At 49.3% G+C, this 17,578-nt stretch overlaps 7 protein-coding genes across 7 annotated transcripts; 4 read left to right on the plus strand and 3 right to left on the minus strand.

Moving 5' to 3' along the window:
• Positions 1-1,361: 1,361 nt before the first annotated feature.
• On the plus strand, positions 1,362-2,225 carry DPM1 (dolichol-P-mannose synthesis; the record flags this gene model as incomplete). Its single annotated transcript, XM_044809207.1, has 3 exons — positions 1,362-1,462; positions 1,543-2,134; positions 2,196-2,225. The coding sequence occupies 3 exons, from the start codon at positions 1,362-1,364 to the stop codon at positions 2,223-2,225; spliced, it is 723 nt and encodes a 240-aa protein (XP_044665194.1).
• Positions 2,226-2,335: 110 nt separating this feature from the next.
• On the minus strand, positions 2,336-4,007 carry KY384_000674 (uncharacterized protein; the record flags this gene model as incomplete). The annotated part of the gene is made up of 3 exons (XM_044809208.1): positions 2,336-2,359; positions 2,408-3,184; positions 3,708-4,007. The coding sequence occupies 3 exons, from the start codon at positions 4,005-4,007 to the stop codon at positions 2,336-2,338; spliced, it is 1,101 nt and encodes a 366-aa protein (XP_044665195.1).
• A 3,424-nt stretch (positions 4,008-7,431) lies between these two features.
• Positions 7,432-9,247, plus strand: KY384_000675 (uncharacterized protein; the record flags this gene model as incomplete). The annotated part of the gene is made up of 5 exons (XM_044809209.1): positions 7,432-7,465; positions 7,529-8,370; positions 8,473-8,752; positions 8,830-8,972; positions 9,035-9,247. The coding sequence occupies 5 exons, from the start codon at positions 7,432-7,434 to the stop codon at positions 9,245-9,247; spliced, it is 1,512 nt and encodes a 503-aa protein (XP_044665196.1).
• A 1,390-nt stretch (positions 9,248-10,637) lies between these two features.
• RHO2 (Rho GTPase) lies at positions 10,638-11,646 on the minus strand (the record flags this gene model as incomplete). The annotated part of the gene is made up of 4 exons (XM_044809210.1): positions 10,638-10,928; positions 10,986-11,177; positions 11,295-11,373; positions 11,612-11,646. The coding sequence occupies 4 exons, from the start codon at positions 11,644-11,646 to the stop codon at positions 10,638-10,640; spliced, it is 597 nt and encodes a 198-aa protein (XP_044665197.1).
• Positions 11,647-12,346: 700 nt separating this feature from the next.
• KY384_000677 (uncharacterized protein) lies at positions 12,347-13,638 on the plus strand (the record flags this gene model as incomplete). Its single annotated transcript, XM_044809211.1, has 3 exons — positions 12,347-12,481; positions 12,505-12,697; positions 12,758-13,638. The coding sequence occupies 3 exons, from the start codon at positions 12,347-12,349 to the stop codon at positions 13,636-13,638; spliced, it is 1,209 nt and encodes a 402-aa protein (XP_044665198.1).
• A 59-nt stretch (positions 13,639-13,697) lies between these two features.
• KY384_000678 (uncharacterized protein) lies at positions 13,698-16,122 on the plus strand (the record flags this gene model as incomplete). Its single annotated transcript, XM_044809212.1, has 2 exons — positions 13,698-13,883; positions 13,933-16,122. The coding sequence occupies 2 exons, from the start codon at positions 13,698-13,700 to the stop codon at positions 16,120-16,122; spliced, it is 2,376 nt and encodes a 791-aa protein (XP_044665199.1).
• Positions 16,123-16,417: 295 nt separating this feature from the next.
• KY384_000679 (uncharacterized protein) lies at positions 16,418-17,347 on the minus strand (the record flags this gene model as incomplete). Its single annotated transcript, XM_044809213.1, has 1 exon — positions 16,418-17,347. One exon carries the CDS (start codon positions 17,345-17,347, stop codon positions 16,418-16,420), a length of 930 nt encoding a protein of 309 aa, XP_044665200.1.
• Between the last annotated feature and the right edge of the window lie 231 nt (positions 17,348-17,578).

Genomic DNA, 17,578 nt, shown 5'->3' on the forward strand with positions numbered 1-17,578 from the left:
AGAAAAAAAAGAAAATAGGAAGATGGTAAAAGACAAGAAAGAGGGGACAATCGCACTTATAGAAAATATCACTTTCTACTATTCATTGCTTTCCAGAAGGACGGTGGTAATGGCTGGTAGTGGCTGACTGAAGATCCTAAAGTGGAATATTCTAGACCTTTGTATCGTCGCTAGTGTTGAAGTAAATAATGCTCTTGTGGGAGCATATCAACTATTTCTATTAGGTCAAGTGGCGTCCAGACGGAAGTCTGGACGGCATTGTCGTGTCGAATATCACCTTGAGGATGATCCGTCGTGTCTGCATGCAATTCCGCTAGGGTTCTCATTTGGAAAGCGTTAGCTCATCTGCAGCTTTAAATCACACGGTACGGCAGGTCCTGTCGAATGTCAGCCAGTCATAGACTAGGGATAAGCAGATCATGGCATCTAGGATTTAAGCAGCGGTTCACTTAGAAGGCTCGAGAGCTCAACTGGAATCACCTGGGATCAATACACTCTTGTTCGTTTGGAAGTTGCCCTTCAGTCGATCTTTCAAGTTGTGGAAACTTTGCTTTGTGTATGGTACGAGAGTCTGACAACAATTTCTGGAGATGTTGCACGGTCTTTTGAAGTACGTCTTATTGCCCTTCAACGTAAGCTGCCAGAGGAGAGGGCATTATCTAGCAACCTACTACCTAGCTCATCGGTGGCTGCATAAGCGGACTGATAAGTAGACTAGGCAAGCCTAGTTCTTGCTTGTTTTGGCCCCTACATTAAATAGTGTGTCCCCAGTGGTCGTCAGTCTTCCCGACTAAGTCAAGAGATGACCAACCTAGAACGGATTCGTCATTTTACCTCCTGGACTTGACACTGTGGGGCGCTAGTATCTTCTTCATGAACGTGACGAAGTCAGGCGGCAGGCTGCGCCGCGAAACCTCGGCCGCTTTGGAGAATGAAATGTTAGCACGAAAGGGTCGACCCTCATCCAACCGGCTACATCGACCAAGCTGGGAGCTGCGCGAAGGTGATGAGTGTGGTAAATTCAAACGCATACACTTTTCGAAATAGGATACATGTCTATTGGGCGCGATCAATTTGTTCCATTATGGATTGCTCATATCTTTTTCTTGGTGAAAGTAAAGCCTATGCTATCGGGTCTGCAAGCTTCTTGAGTAAAAGTACCTGTCTTATGTCGAACGTGAAATACTTCGAGGTCGAAATGGCCGAATATCCATAGTAAAATAAAGATTTCGCCCAGCCGGGCCGAATGGAGCCCGGTGTTTAAGCTTGGCATCAATCTTCAGAACTGCTGCTCTTGTTTTTGACGATGATTAGCGACCGACCCTCATACGCTCACTAACAGTTGCGTATCTGATTCTGAGATGCCTGCCAAAGAGAAATACTCGGTCATTCTTCCAACCTACAACGAGCGACGCAATCTCCCCATAATAGTATGGTTACTCGCTCGAACATTCACTGAACAGTACGCTACAAGAAACTCTAAGCTCTTTGAATGAGCTTGCAAACTTCTCGTATACCTACTGATAAATCCGCGCCTCAAAGCCAGTTAGACTGGGAGGTCATCGTAGTCGACGACGGCTCCCCAGATGGCACACTCGCCGTAGCCCGGCAGCTACAGGACCTCTATACACCCTCACATATCGTTCTCAAACCTCGAGCCGGCAAGCTTGGTCTAGGTACCGCATACGTCCATGGTTTGAAGCATGCCACTGGCAGCTTCGTTATCATAATGGACGCCGACTTCTCTCACCATCCTAAATTTCTGCCGCAAATGATTAGCATCCAAAAAGAGCGAGACTACGATATTGTCACTGGAACTCGGTATGCAGGTGATGGGGGCGTGTATGGCTGGGACTTGAAGAGGAAGTTTGTGTCAAGAGGTGCTAATTTATTTGCGGATACTGTGCTGAACCCGGGTGTGAGCGATTTAACAGGAAGCTTCAGGTTGTATAAAAGAGAGGTCTTGGAAGCTGTGATCAGCAGTACAGAGAGCAAGGGATACACATTCCAAATGGAGATGATGGTCAGAGCGAAAGCAATGGGTTTTAAGGTTGCAGAATGTCCGATCAGCTTCGTGGATAGGGTGTATGGCGAAAGTAAATTAGGGGGTGATGAAATCGTGGAATATGCGAAGGTGAGTGGGAATCGTCACAAATCATCGTCTCTTCATGCGAGAGCTGACTGGATGATCAAAGGGTGTCCTTGGATTGTGGTGGAAAGTTTAGATTTGCTGCATATACTCCTTTCTTCAAAGCGATACAAGGATAATATTATACATCTCGATTCCGAATACACAGCACCATATAATCAGTCCCTGACCACCAAGTCTATGAAGTTACATGTTGCGTCCTCCGGTGACCTAGGTTCTGTCAGCATCCTAGCTCTGGAACATTCTGGCTAGACTTACCATTATGGTTTGACCACTGACATAGCTAAAAAGGGGACTAGCAACAGCTAATATCACACTTGCAGCCTCTGTCGCGGTGCCGGCACGACGCAGAGGTATATCCATGTACGCCTGTTCGCCCAATGCCTCCTTTTGTGCCTTCGGAATACCAAGCGCTACCTTTTGGCCGTCCGGAGTCGTGACGAAAGCACCCTCTTCTTTTGCGGCAGTTAAACGGGTTGAGATGTGCCCGAAAGCTACTGTGTTTGCTCGAACACCGAATTGCGGACCCCATTCCTTTGCGATGACCTTGGTGAGACCCGTTACGCCGGCTTTGGCAAGTCCATAGTTAGCTTGTCCAGCGTTGCCATGGATGCCAGAGGTACTGCTGATATTGATGATGTTCCTTGGTTGCCCATCCTTGACTCTGAAATAGGGCGCAGCGGCTCTCACCAGCTTAAAGGGCGCAGTATTGTGCAGGGCGAGTATAGTGTCCCATTGCTTGTCGGTCATCTTGTGGATGACTCCATCCCAAGTAAAGCCTGCGCAATTTATGAGGCAATGCAGGCGGCCATGGCCGAATTCGGCGCTCTTCTTCACTAGGTCCGCGATGTGTTGAGAATCCAGCATATCACCTGGGATAGCTATGGCTCTACCGCCCGAATCGTTAATCTCCTTCGATACAGCCTCGGCTTTGCTGGCATCAATGTCTTGTACAACAACATGAGCGCCTTCTTTCGCAAAGAGTCTCGCCGTTTCAGCCCCGATACCCTGCCCACTGCCAGTAATAACGGCAACCTAAGGAAAAGAGCATCAGACTTTCCGTCGGCTCGAAATTTGGGCGAGGCTTACTTGACCGGAAAGCAAGCCTGCAGGAGCCAAATGCCCACTGATTTGAGCAATTCGTTCATCCGCCATTGACGAGAGTCTGACTTCGGTATTGGATTTCTGTCAGAACATGCCTGCGCTCAAGCTTTACGCTGTCCAGATGCTGCACGAGAGACCATTTTTGTCTTTGGGCCGAGGTCTGACGTCGTTCACGCGCCTTTGGCGGAGGGTCAGTTAGTCGGAACATGACCGCTCGAAGCTGCTCCAAATGGAAATAAGCGGCTTGAGAGACAAGCGCTCTTTTAGCAACCATGGGAGCTCCTCAATGCAGGACCTAAGGTAGAATCTGGCACTGTCAGCTTTCGACTAACCGGCCTTGCATTCATTCCAGCATTTGCTATTTGCCATTGACGGCGAAGTGGCAGCCACTTGCAACTATGCTTCCATGTTGACAGTATCCGTGCATGCATCATTTCCGTTTTGCCGACTTCACCGTAACTTTATTACCATCCAAGGTCCACTTGATGTCGTATACCTTTGTCAGAGAGCCCCAAGACTTTTGTACAGCTTGCTCTAAGTACGACAGTTCGAAGTTGAGGTAGCTTCTGCCTAAGCTTTCCAAAGCATGAAGGCACATGCGCTCGGAGGCAAAATCCGCGAGGACCTGCTGGTTTGGATCCAACATCGTCTTCACCAGCCAGAACTTTGTCCATCTTCCACTAGCAAGAGCACTGAGTAGAAGGTTAATGTTCGGATCATGAAAATTATTGTACAGCCTGAGCTCATATGCCATTTTCAAGTCTGCCTGTCTGCAAGCCGCGTCGAGAATATGATATCCCAGCATTTCATGCAAGACGTCTTTCGAGAGCGGCATCAGTGGATGGATCCTGTGAATGAGATGGAGTAGGGATGGATGATAAGACTCCATATGTCGCGATGAGATTGTGGCTCGCACAATCAACACATAAACGTCTCGAGCAAAAGAATCAAACCGAGCACTAGCCAGGATAGCTTCTCTGAGCTTCCGCATAGCTTGTACAATTATGTCGAGGTTTTTCGATCCTGCTGCAGAGGCTTCACGTACACATTCAACAGCTGCATCTTGCCTTTTTGACTCTGTCAATGAGAGATTGTCCGTCCTTGGATTTCTTTCCGGCTCATTCAGGTCCAAGTTCAGCGCCTTGAATTGCTTATTCAGAACGTTGTCTACGGAGTTGCCCTGTCGCAGCCCGAGACACCGGTCAAGTATGTCATTATAGTATTGCTCTTGAGCTCGAGCATCTAGCAATCTACTCTTTGATTAGTCCTATTACTGTTCAAAGCCTATGCTGGACCTAAGACTGTATTTGCAGTGTTCAAATAGGCCGATTGATCTGCCTGTGTGAAGGGTGGCCTGATGATACACCACCTTACCTGCTGTCGCCTTTCGAGGGCAGTCCGTATTCCTCAAGAGGATCGATTGTCGCAGGTCTGAGCCTGTTCCATTGCCTTTGATGACCACTAATACCCCGACGAGCTCCTCTCATCACATCACAAGCGGTGCAGGGTATCTGCTGGCCGAGGGTGGTTTTGTTTGGCAAGAAAGAAACTTAACCCCCGAATGGATAAGCAGGCCTCCCCAGAGTCCCCACCAGGCAGTTGTAAACCGGCCGCGCCTAATTACACTAGGTTCTAAGGCAGCTTTAGCAGGGCAGACCCTGGAAAGTGCCCAGCAAGCCGATGCTCCCAGGACTAGCAGTATCCTACCTAATCGAGCAAAGCTATACCGCACCCAGCTGTAATGCTTAAGTCGCAGATCGTTGAATACTGTCTTCAGCAGCCGCACAATGATGGAATTCGTCTGGACGGCAAGCTGATGAGCCGTCATCCACAGGCCACACATTTAGAGTTCCCGTCTTACCATATTGATCCAAAATCAAACTCAATAATGATGTTTTCAAATCTACGGAAGTACTTCCCCATTTTTGGGATTTTCCTTTGAACATACCATCTCAACAAGATTCAGCAAGCTCGAGCTTGCATGTGAAGAACAAATTGGCCTCGACTAATTGTTCCATGACCCCAATGGCAGGACGTCGGGCCGCTCCACGCTCGAAGACCACACCGGAACTTCAAACTCTCAATACCCTTTTGACTGCGGAAGAGATAACAGCAGCGGTGAAGACTGACAGGCCTACTCGGTCGCGGCCACAGCTACTCGTGAACTGGAATGGTGTCGAGCCGTGGCAGCAAGACAATAATTACATGCTGACAAGCTATCGACCTGCTACTTATTCCTACGCGGGCTGCTTCCAGTCGCTGTTTTACTTGCACAATGAAAGCGTGAATACTCACAGTCATCTCCTCGGGGTGTTCGCTTGTTTCTTTATCGCTTTGTCTGTCTACTATAATGAGTCCCATCATCTGGATCTAGCAGATGTGATTGTCTTTGCTTGTTTCTTTATGGGAGCGACACTGTGTTTGGGGATGAGTGCAACCTACCATCTGATCTCGAACCACTCACCAGAAGTGGCGAGATTTGGGAATCAGCTTGATTATGTGGGCATTGTGGCATTGATAACGGGTAGTTTTGTGCCCAGTATATATTACGGGTTTTACTGTGAGCCGTGGCTACAGCAAAGGTATTGGGCTATGGTAGGTCTTGATCATGAGCTTCTAGCGAAGCCCAAGGTTTCACCATCCTCTAAGACGTTTGTCCGCAGATCTGCATCATCGGTTTGGGATGTACGATTGTCTCTGTAAATCCCAAGTTTCGGACACCTAGTTGGCGGCCTTTCAGAGCGAGCATGTTCATTGCCATGGGGTTGAGTGCAGTCTTTCCAGTGCTGCATGAGATCTTGTTGTATGGCGCAAAAGAGCTGCAGCAATCGATAGGTCTGTTCTGGCTAGTGCTACAAGGGGGCCTTTACATTTCGGGTGCTGCAATTTATGCTGTATGCACGGCCGACGTCCTATTCATCTAAATGAAGTGGAACAGCTAACGGGGGCACATCATTAGGTCCGTATACCCGAACGATTTTCACCAGGCAAATTCGACATCTGGGGAGCATCACACCAAATATTTCACATCCTTATTCTCCTTGCTGTAGTATCGCACCTTATTGGCTTACTTACAGCCCTCCACTATAGGAGAACCATTCCGCTGTGCCCAAGGTGATAACTTGATCAATCTCCTCAGCAAGTCACCAGAGCTTTTGTACATATTAACATCGCTGGGATGCCGTCTGAAATTAGCGTACTTCTCCCAGAACATCCTTAGTTATATCTTTACAAATCTGTTCAAAGCTGATGAACGGTAGGTGTAGGAACCTGAACCGACTCAGGTTCCAAAGATTCTCCCTCGGGTTGTGTACCTGATGATTGATGCTGTCAGGCCTCTCCACCATAAGTCTTACCTTTAAGTTGGCTCGTAGGCTTTATAAAGGGAAAGTTCAAAGTGGCTTCTGGTACCTTTGGAATCGATCGATGGGGTGGGAACTACAAAATCAAGACATTCAACACAATCGTGATCGCCCTTTAAATGCCGCCACCTAGAAAGCTTTATAATCTGCAAATCATCGAGAACCACACCGAAGGCTCCGCATATGAATTCCGGAGGCAAGGAGTGAGGGATATTCGGTATTATGAGGTGTTTTCTCACAGGCTGCTGCGAGGTAAATCAGAATCAGAATCTTTCGCTATCAAGTATCTGAAATTTTCAGACTTCATGACTTGAAATTGCAGAGGTAATTCGTGAAAAAGGGTGTTCTAATCGGCCCGCGCGAAATAGTTGTGATGTGCAGATGCTGATCTTGTGGATCATGCAATAGGGATCCTCCAGCAGCCCTAAGCTAGCATCGAAACAGCCTAGCCCTGGGTACATCCCGCGGCTCCGGCCGTTATTTACCCCGCCTTGCCCGCGACTGAAAAAACGGTTTTTCCCCCGCCTTTCAGCCAAGGTGGGCAGTCGGTGACGTTGTCGTGCTTTTTGAAAAGCTAGCTATGGAGCAAAGAAGGGTGCGATCGCCCTCTGCGGGCGATCTAGGACACGCGGGACAGCGCTGGTATTTCCATATAAGCTACCCCGCAAATGCTGCAATGCTGGCCACGCCCCAGCAATTGCAACAGCGACCATGGGGTTTTTTGGCGAAAAAGGAGGCTCTACGGGGAAAAAGCCATATTTTGGCTTGACTGGAGGATGGCTGACGTTTTGGGTGTCGGTGGCTTGCTCCACGGACATGACCCTATTCGGCTACGATCAGGGCGTGTTTGGTTTGTCACGTCGCTCGACAATGGTAGATGTGGACAAAAGATGGACTAACTCAATCTGTCTAGGTGGCGTCGTCGTTACAGATGACTACCTTGTCGTCCACAATCTGAAAGGCCCTGAGCACTCCGATATCCTCGGGACAATCACCGCTATCTATGATGTCGGCTGTTTCTTTGGGGCTATCGCAGCCTTCTCACTCGGTGAGAGGCTTGGTCGACGGAACTCGGTACTCCTTGGGACAACAGTCATGTCAATTGGCGCAATTCTTCAAATATGCTCCTATAGCAGGGGTCAGATGATCGCAGGTCGAATCATCGCGGGTCTGGGCAATGGCATGAATACAGCTACTGCACCTGTGTGGCAGGCTGAGACTTCGCAAGCCCATTGGAGAGGCAAACTGATTGTCATTGAGTTGATTTTGAACATCGCCGGCTTCTCGCTCAGCAATTGGGTCACGTATGGTTTCTCCTTTGTCAATGGCCCAGTATCCTGGCGTTTGCCTCTGGCCTTCCAGTTCATATTCATTTTCGTACTCTTTGCAACTGTCCCATGGCTTCCAGAGAGTCCTCGATGGCTGATAGCCCACGGACACATTGACGAGGCAGACCAGATCATTGCCGATTTGGAAGCCAAAGATGTGATGGATCCATTCGTCATCACCGAATCCAAAGAGATTCAGAAAGCGGCAGAGTACGAACGGGAGCATGGCGTAAGCTGGATAGATCTGATCAAAGGCAAATCAGCACCAGGCACGTGTACTATTCGGAGGTTACTTCTTGGTGGTGGCGCGCAGGCCATGCAGCAATTAGCTGGAATAAACGTCACCTCATACTACTTACCAACAGTCCTGATCCAGTCCGTGAAGCTCGACGAGAAGCTAGCTAGGCTCCTTGCAGCTTGCAATAGCGTAAGCTATCTGATATTCTCCACTATCGGGATACCTAACGTAGAGGTCCGTCAACCCGGGAAAGGTCTATCATTTGAAGGGTTGCTGACACGTGAGGGATAGCGATGGGGTCGTCGCAAGATGATGATATATGCTGCTACTGGTCAAGCCGTTTCATACGCCCTGATTACTGCTCTCCTGCGTTACAGCGAGAAGGAAGGGTACCCACATCAGAAGGAAGTCGCCTCAGCATCAATCACATTTTTCTTCACGTATTATATCTTCTTTGGTATTGGGTTTCAGGGCGTGCCATGGCTGTATCCGACGGAAATCAACTCGCTTGCAATGAGAACCAAAGGTGCCGCCGTAGGAACTGCTTGCAATTGGATCTTCAACTTTATGGGTGAGGATTCCTTGGCAGGAATGAGCATAATATCGGGTTTTGCTGACAAAAGAAAGTCGTCGAGATAACTCCGACAGGTATCAAGACTCTGGGATGGAAGTTCTATATTATCTGGACAGTCTTCAACACTTCTTTCATACCCATTGTCTATCTTTTCTACCCTGAAACGGCAGGCCGCACTCTCGAAGATATTGATCGTTTCTTCCGCGAAAACAACAATGTAACCCTCACCCTCAATCAAATGCTTGTGTAGAAACATCTACTGATAGCAGGTTTCTATAGATTCTTGTCTTTACGGACAAAACAGCAACTCAATCGACGCGTCCGCAAGCATACGTTGAATATCAACAAGGTGAAATTCGTCGTAATAGCAGCGTTATCTCTGCGGATCCGCGAGCGATGGAGAAGATGAGGCAGCGAGTCGCTGACGCAAACAAGGATATTGATGCCGAAGAAAAGGAGACTGGCGGTTATCTTCGCAAGGAGATCTCTTGATCAATGCTTTCCCAATGTTGCATTTACTCTTTAAAAATTTCTTAGCAGCAGCGCTATTGGACGTACATCTATGTGCGATTCTTGCCCCATACGATCGAGGTCCATGCTATTCTCGTTGAACTCTCACCATTCGTCATGACTTTCCGAAGCCGATTGCTAGTCTCTTAGATCACCATGAGACTCTCGGGCTATTTAAATTGTCTTTGCCTGCGCCGGTTTGCGTGTAGATTGGTGCAACAATATTGATATCAAAAATTTGTTTGGATAAGGTTGTACTAGCCTCGATTCATTTCACTAGGGGTGACTTAACTTTATGCTTTATTTAAAGCATTATCCATCCATACACTTCCATCTCTGATTGTCTCTCACTATTCTGACCAACCCAGGCGGACACCATGAACCTCACACCTATCGCAAAGTCTCTCGCAATGGTCTACAATATCCCCCTTCATTCAATACGTCCCGCCGCCCACTCTCCCCACCCGCCCACTCACTCAATTTCCTCTCGATTCTGCCTTTTTTCGACCTCTCCCCGATCCAGCGCACGCCAAAGCGGCAGAGAACCAACGGACCCTCGCGTCCGTACGTCTGTCTTTATCCCAGCTTTTCCCACTCCTTCTCCCAACCCGTCTAATTACCCCCCGCAGGCCTGATAAAATACCATCTCGCTCACCCCCTTACCCCCCGCCCGCTCCGATTTTCCCGCAATCGCGCCCTCCGACACTGGACAATCCACCGCGCTGCGCAATTACTCCTGCACAAGAATCGTCAAGCACGAGAACGGGCGTTGGAAAGACAATACAATTCTATGCGCGCTGCTTGTGAAGAGTTGAGGTTAGGAGTTGGGGATGGGGGCAGACTGTATCGGCAGGCTACTACGAAGAAGGGGCATTATGGAGGCTTGGGGATCGTGAAGGGCGGAGGTGTGCAAGGGAATGGGGGGTGCCGATTGAGTATGCGAGGGCGCAGACTGATGGGCCGCCAAGAGACGGATGGAACGAGGGGTGGACTAGGTGATGGAAGATCTGGGGAAGTCGAATGAGGCAAGAGATTTGGAAGAGACCTTGAGGACAACCTGCGGCATGGATCTTGAAATCCTTGGGAAGCATAGAAGTGAATGATGTGCTCGAGAATGCTCGGACCAAAAAACACTGGATTTCAGCGTTGACTATGACAAAACGATTTGTAACCAGCTTTTGAGCACCAGAACGCCAGTCATGCTGTATATTCACAACTCCAGCTCAGTCATCCTATCGTACAAATTCCGGTGGTAGGGTCCTCCAAAGCAGATAAGTATGCTACTGACCGGCTCCGTGAACTCAAGCGATCATTACGACCAGCTCTTCGTTCGATGATGATGTCGTAATTAGGTGGTGCAAAACGCAAGCATTCATAAGATATTACAGCATCCTCCTCTTTCGCCTTTCTCAAATGTCAAGAGTGCAGCTCGAGTGGCCGCTTCAAAAACATCGTCAACACCTTCCCCAGTGAGTGATGAACATTCGAGATATTTGCGTGCCCCTATATCTCGAGCTGCGGTGGTCCCCTCATTTTCCGTTGTGAATCTGAGAGACTTTTTTCGCATCTCTTCTTGTGCCATTGGATCTTCTCTCAAATCTTTCTTCAGACCAACGAGTATTATTGGGACACCAGGACATCTCTCATTCGCCTCTTCTACCCACTATATCATATCGATGTCATTGTCTGCGTGTCATACTTGAGAAAGCGGTTCACTCACCTTATGTTTCACATTGTCTAGTGAATCTGGCGTATCTACCGAGAACCCTATTAAGAGGACATGTGCTTTCGAATATGCAAGTGGTCTTAACCTCTCATAGTCTTCTTGCCCTGCAGTATCCCACAATGCTAGCTGAACCGATTTGCCGTCAACCCGACAATCTGTGACATAGTTCTCAAAGACAGTAGGGACCTTCAAAGGCATCAGTATTTCACTTTCTCACGTGGAAAATTGCTCATGTCAATTCTTACGCACATAATGCTAGAGATGGTCAGCACGAGATGAAAGTTCAGAGATAGGATTGCTCACGGTCGGGAAGTAGCCCAGCGTGAAGACACTCAGCAGACTTGTTTTTCCACACGCCCCGTCTCCAATGATAACAAGTTTCCTGAGAGTGCAACAAAGTCAGTAAGACGCGATAACAGGAGTTGGTCCGGGCGGGACATGTTCCTTCGGGAAAAGACCAGTGATCCGCGGATCAGAAGGCCATGCATGTTTAACTGGAAAAGCTGTTGCATTCATCTGCTGTGCATCTTCTTCAAGCAATCATCATGTCGTGAAGTTGCGGTACCGTGTCCGCTACGAAAGAAAAACAAGTCTAAAGAAGAATCATTTCATCGACGCACCTCCGCATTACATTTTGCGCCTGTTGTTGTGACATTGTATAGCTGATCCGAAGTTCTTCGTTCAAATTCCCCGCTTGAATGCTGAATGTGGCAGAAGCTCGACGAGGAGGTGACAGAGCTTTCCTGGTTCGAGGTCCTCAGGGGCGGTAGACGAGCTTTGAACCGGATGCCTGAGCGGAGGAGGCTACGCGGAGAGATGTTGCACTTGCATATGTTGTACCCTCACACAAGCCTGCCGTTAAACGAGACGATGAGAGGTTAGAGAGAGTGAGCCTTTTCGAATTCAATTGGAGTCGAGTGGCATGGCAGCAAGCAGAGGACAGCAGACAGTGAAGGGCGGGAGATGGCTGCAGCTGCAAAGACGGTAGTGGTGGAGCGAAGCAGAAGCTGTGACGGCAATTGGCCCTGATGCGCGCTAAGCCTTTTTGGGAACGCCCGCAATATTCGGACTGACTTTGGTGGCATATTGCAAACCCATCAAAACAAAAGAACCGCAACTAACACTCTCCTCCTCCTCCGCAAACCGAAGCACGTCGTTGCAGTTGGAGCTTTCCACGACTTGGGCTAGCACAATCTCTACCTTCGAGCCTGCGGTACTTCGCCATTTCAAAACAGCCATCCACTGGTACTCCTTGTGCCTAATGACCTTCAGTGCTTTCGGTCGTCATTATCGTTAGGGCCTATCTGAGGAAGGGTCTTGATACTATAAAGACGCAGCAAAGTTCCTGATCCAGAATGCCTTCAAAACCTAAGTCCAAGGCCGCCGCATCAAAGAACGCGGCAGATTCGACAAGTGCTGTGAACAACGACGGAGCTCTAAAAGCCGCTGATGCTCTGATCAAAGAACCGGCACTCTCTAGGAATGGTTTGGTAACGAGCCAACAACAATCAAGACAACTCCCCCCGCCAAACCGACGTCTCCACAACCCGAGAGCGAGGAAAATGTGCAGGATGACGATGCAAATGCCGGCACAGGCGTCAATAGAAAAAAGCAGAAGAGGCGAATGAAAGAAGCTGCGAAGAAGGCTGCTCTGAACACGTTGAATCAAGAGAGCAGTAATGCTCGCAAAAGTGGATCTGTCAACAGTACGCTGCAATTGCAATTGAGTAAATGCAGTGGTTGCGGTGACGGCTAATTTGCAGTAGTGAACGGCGACGGATACGACGCTGCCCAATACGAAGGCCCGGAGGATGGTGACGACATCTACTATACCGACGACGGCAGCAGAACGTATGCTGCTAATGGCTATGCTAACCATAATTACATTGCCGAGGAACCCTTAGGTGCAGGCAAGAAAAAGAAGAAACGAGCATCATCTGGCCAGCATTCCACGGACGGCTTTGTTCCTTCGTCATCTCAAAGTCATCTTCATCGTCCACCGCCGCCCCCTCCACCCCCGCTCACCCAACCACATTCTACTGCCATGATGAGGTCTGCACCAAATGACAGAAAGGATCGTATATGGAATACCTCAACTCAAGAAGAACGAGAGCGAATTAAGGAATTTTGGCTGTCACTGGGTGAGGCTGACCGGCGTTCTTTGGTTAGAATCGAAAAGGAGGCTGTGTTGAAAAAGATGAAAGAGCAGCAAAAACATTCATGTAGCTGTACAGTCTGTGGTCGTAAGCGAACTGCAATAGAGGAAGAGCTTGAAGTTCTTTACGACGCTTATTACGAAGAGTTGGAGACCTATGCCAATCATCAACAGTTCGGACTGGATGCGCCTGCCCTTCCTCCGCCACGTTCGTATGCTCGACCTAGGCCGCCCCTACCACCAGATCACTATTCTGGCATGCGAGGGGGAGGTCCAGCTAGATCAAGCCGTATTCAAGAGCTAGGCGATGATGATGTGGGCGATGAGGAAGACTATAGTGATGAAGATGACGAAGACGACATCAGTGATTCCGAAATAGAACCTCCAATGTCACAGTCAGGCGGAATATTCAATTTTGGTAACAGCTTGACTGCCCAAGGTAGTTTGAATCTTGTAGAAATATCTAATTATCTCGCTGATGGGTCTATGTAGGAGGCATATTGACAGTGGCTGACGACCTTTTAAAAAATGACGGCAAGAAATTCATCGAAATGATGGAGCAGCTCGCTGAAAGGCGAATGCAACGGGAGGAAGAGTCACGTATGGTCGCAAGCGGCATGGGCCATCCATCCATGCGCCACGGACAGCCAGAGGAGGAAGACGACGAATACGACGACGAAGGAGACGATGAAGACTTCAACAGTGAGGAGGATGAAGAATTTGAAGACGATGAACTGGTAATGTGCCTTTAAAACCGAAGGTGATCATGTACTGACAGTATTGGAGGCTATGTCTGAGGAACAACGAATGGAAGAAGGCCGTCGAATGTTTCAAATATTTGCAGCCCGAATGTTCGAGCAGCGGGTTTTGAATGCATATCGACAGAAAGTCGCGGAGGAACGTCAGAGAAAGCTCATTGAAGAACTCGATGAAGACAAACAGGTTACTGCTCAACGTGAGGCTAAGAAAGCTAAGGAAAGCCAAAAGAAAAAGGACAAGAGGCAGAAGGCTAAGCAAGTAAAGGACGAGGAGAAAGCAAAGCGAGAAGCTGAAAAGGCCGCTGAAGAAGCCGCTGCTAAGGCGATAGAGGACAAAAAAGCAGAAGAGCAACGGCAGAAGAAGGAGGAGCAGCGAAGAAAGAAAGAAGCCGAGAAAAAATCTGCTGAGGAGGATCGAAAGCGGAAAGAAGAGGAGAAGCAACGACAGGCTCGAGAGCGAAAGGAGCAACTAGCAGAGCAAGAACGAAAGCAGCGCGAAGCCAAGGAGAGGGAGAAGAAGAAACGTGAGGAGGCGAAGAGGAAGGAGCGTGAAGAGCGCGAAAGCAGAGAGCGGGAAATTGCGGAGCGAAAGGAGCTGGAAGTCAAATCTAAAGCCGAACACGACGCGAAAGAGCGTTCGAAGCGTCAAGAAGCAGTAGCTGCACAAGCTGCTTCAATACCGAAAAGGCCATCACCAGCAGCGATAACAGTTCCCGCATCGTCGTCTCTTCAGCCTCAGCAGCGATCACATACGCCGAGCAGCCATGCTTCGCCCCGACTTCCAATCGCTACGCCGGCCGTCCCGAAACCACCGACGCCCAGCCGGCAAAAGCAGAAGTCATTCCAGGGTTCAAGAACGGCCTCACCAAGGCCTTCACAACCTACTTCCAGCTCGACAGCCTCGCCTGCTGCGTCATCTGAGCACCACGTAGCGGCTCATGCCAGAAAAGCCAGCCAAGTTGGCGCGCCTCACCCCTCTTCGCAAATATCTCGATTTTCTCCAGTCGACCCTCCTACTGTCTCGCATCCGCCAGGCTTCTCAAACGTAGTGCCCACCACAAGTACTGGCTTTTCTTCGCCATTCGGCCCGCCAATGTCCCCCGGAAGGCAACAAGCACCTTCACACCCACCAGGCTTTCCGAGCCAGCAGCCATATGGTACTGGTTATTTTCAAAATCCTAGCATGCCATTTCCACCAGGCATCAATACAATGCGGCATGTGCCGCCAGGCCAACATAGCAACGTGACACAGCATGCACCACAAATCCCTGAACCTGCTCAGAGAAATATCTCGATCACCAACCACGGCCGATTTAGCAACCCACAGGAAACGGTCCCAGCTCAAGCACATTCAAGAAATCAATCTGCATCTTCTGGTATCTCGCCAAGAGATCCAAATCAACGCCCAGCTCCTATCCAGCGACCCCCAAGCACGACAGGTACTCACCAAAATGAGAATATAAGGCCGAAGAGCAAAGACGTGGACGATCTTAGTAATCACCTTGGGAGCAGTGCGCTTCTTGATGATGCTGATGAAGAAGCACCAAGTGCAATGGCAAATCTCCGACAAGGAAGTATTGCAGTAGGTGGTCCAAGGCCTTCGCGACAAGGCCCATTCGGCTCAAATCCTGGATTTGCTCCCATTGGATCTAATTCAAGGATCGACACAAACCAGCAAATGACCAACTCGCTGTGGGGATCTAGCCAGGCCTCATTCGGTGGCAATGTACGACCGAACCAGCCCTTCTCGTCCGCGCCTGGCTTTGGGCGTCCTACTAATGGCACCTTTTTGAACACCACGAGTCTACCAGCAGCTCGCCCTCCTAGGATTCGTCTACTCATATGCAGTGCCTGTGACAAGCTAAATCGTCTCCAGCCTTCAAATCAAGGATGGCACGCTGCAGATCAGGTGCTCCACGAAGTGCAATCCTTGATGTCCCGCAATGAGCCAGCTGTCGCCATGATGGAAATGCTGCAAACGTGCGACACGGAAGGCAACGCCCAGTCTGGTGGCGGTGTCTTTGAGTATCGTACTATCGATAAAGGGTTTCTGATCAAGCACAAGCCGGATGCGTCTCTAAAAGGGAGAAACGGACCTCCACCTGGCGAGATTGGGAGTCCAATAGGAAGTGGGCCAACTGGCAATGGGTTTGGCCCAATAGGTGGGCAACCTACGTTCCAACAACAAGGAGGTTTTCCGTCATCTTCGGGTTTCTAAGGCTACGGAATTTTGCCGAGATGGCATTTCCGGGCAGTCTTCAACCTCACAGAAGCGCCTCTCTATCAATCACGTCCGCATTGCCTCATAGATGGGCTGATCAGTTGCTCAGGGCTGTATTACTAAATTTGCATCTTTGTCATTAGATCACTACGTGACTCTTGTGTGATCTTTGTGTCACAATGCTCAAGAGCAGTCTAGTAACGAATAATACGCTATTCGTATATCATAATCGTGTCACTTCGTGCCCCTCCGAACTCCCCACTCATGCGTCGCTCCTTGGGTTTTTCCTGATCTATACTTCTAGTCTACTCACAAATCCCCTGATCTTCTTAACCATCGAATCAAGCGGCGCACCTGCTTCCTTCAATGTGTGGGTGCCACCCTCTAGGATCCCGCTTGCCTCATCGACAGTCCCACCAGCGGCTTTTATGAAACGCTCCCACTTCTGCACCATAGCTTTCTTATCCACGCTTTTCGGGACATGCTGATCGCGATCACCAAACAGAAACGCAAATCTCACTTTACTCCTTCCGACAGCTCCAAAAGTCCTCTCTAGCCTCCCATCCGACAAGTCACTGCTGAAATAATCGTCCTCTCCAGCGAAGTTCGGCGGCGGACTCGCCAACGATAGAAACCGTTTCGCACTCAAAGGGCCAATCGTGAAGAACTTGGTCATCTCAATCGGCAGCATTTCATCTGCCTTTCCATCGTCAACCAATTCTTGAGCTAAATGACACGCATGCTCATAGTCCTCATCATCAAGCATCATCACCATGCCCTCCCTATCGCTCACGCTTCCCTGCAACAAGGCGCCATCGATCCTCGGACGCTCCCCGTCTCCACGCCGTAACGGACTAGACAAATAATGCATGATCATCTGGCACCCGGTCGAATGACCCATAAGCACCACCTTGCCGCCATTACTCCTGAAATACTGCACCAAAAGCACAATCTCTTCCACGTCCTCGCCTAAAGTCGAAAAACCCCATTGCCTGTAAGCGGAGCCGAGGATAGGCTCCACGATACGCCAATGATTTGGTAGCCGAGCCGCTAAGTTTGAAGTGTACGGAATGGTCAAGAGGCCGTCTCCAAGACCGCCAAGGAGGATGATGGTAGATTTTTGGGCTGCGTGGTGGGCAAAATGCTCGAATGCTACAAGAGGTTGTGGATTTGGGCGCGAGATACTGTGGAGAAGGCCTGATTGAACTAGCGACTGTGCCATTCTTTGAAAAATCTGCAACGATGGACACTCAGGAAAGTAATAGTAGACGGTCAATGATGTTGAATGCCGGACTTTCAGATGACAGCTGGTGACAGTGCCCTAAAATGCGGGGGCGGCGCGGCCCAGACCGCTGCGAGTAATCTCTTGGGCCCATGGTTGCATCCAACCGCAAGCTACCTCTCATTCCTTCTATCACTGCGCCTTGTCCTCGAAGTCAACATCGACAATACA

This window comes from Bacidia gigantensis (assembly GCF_019456465.1).
Source record: "Bacidia gigantensis strain McMullin 20006 chromosome Unknown contig_74, whole genome shotgun sequence".
Lineage (NCBI taxonomy): Eukaryota > Fungi > Ascomycota > Lecanoromycetes > Lecanorales > Ramalinaceae > Bacidia > Bacidia gigantensis.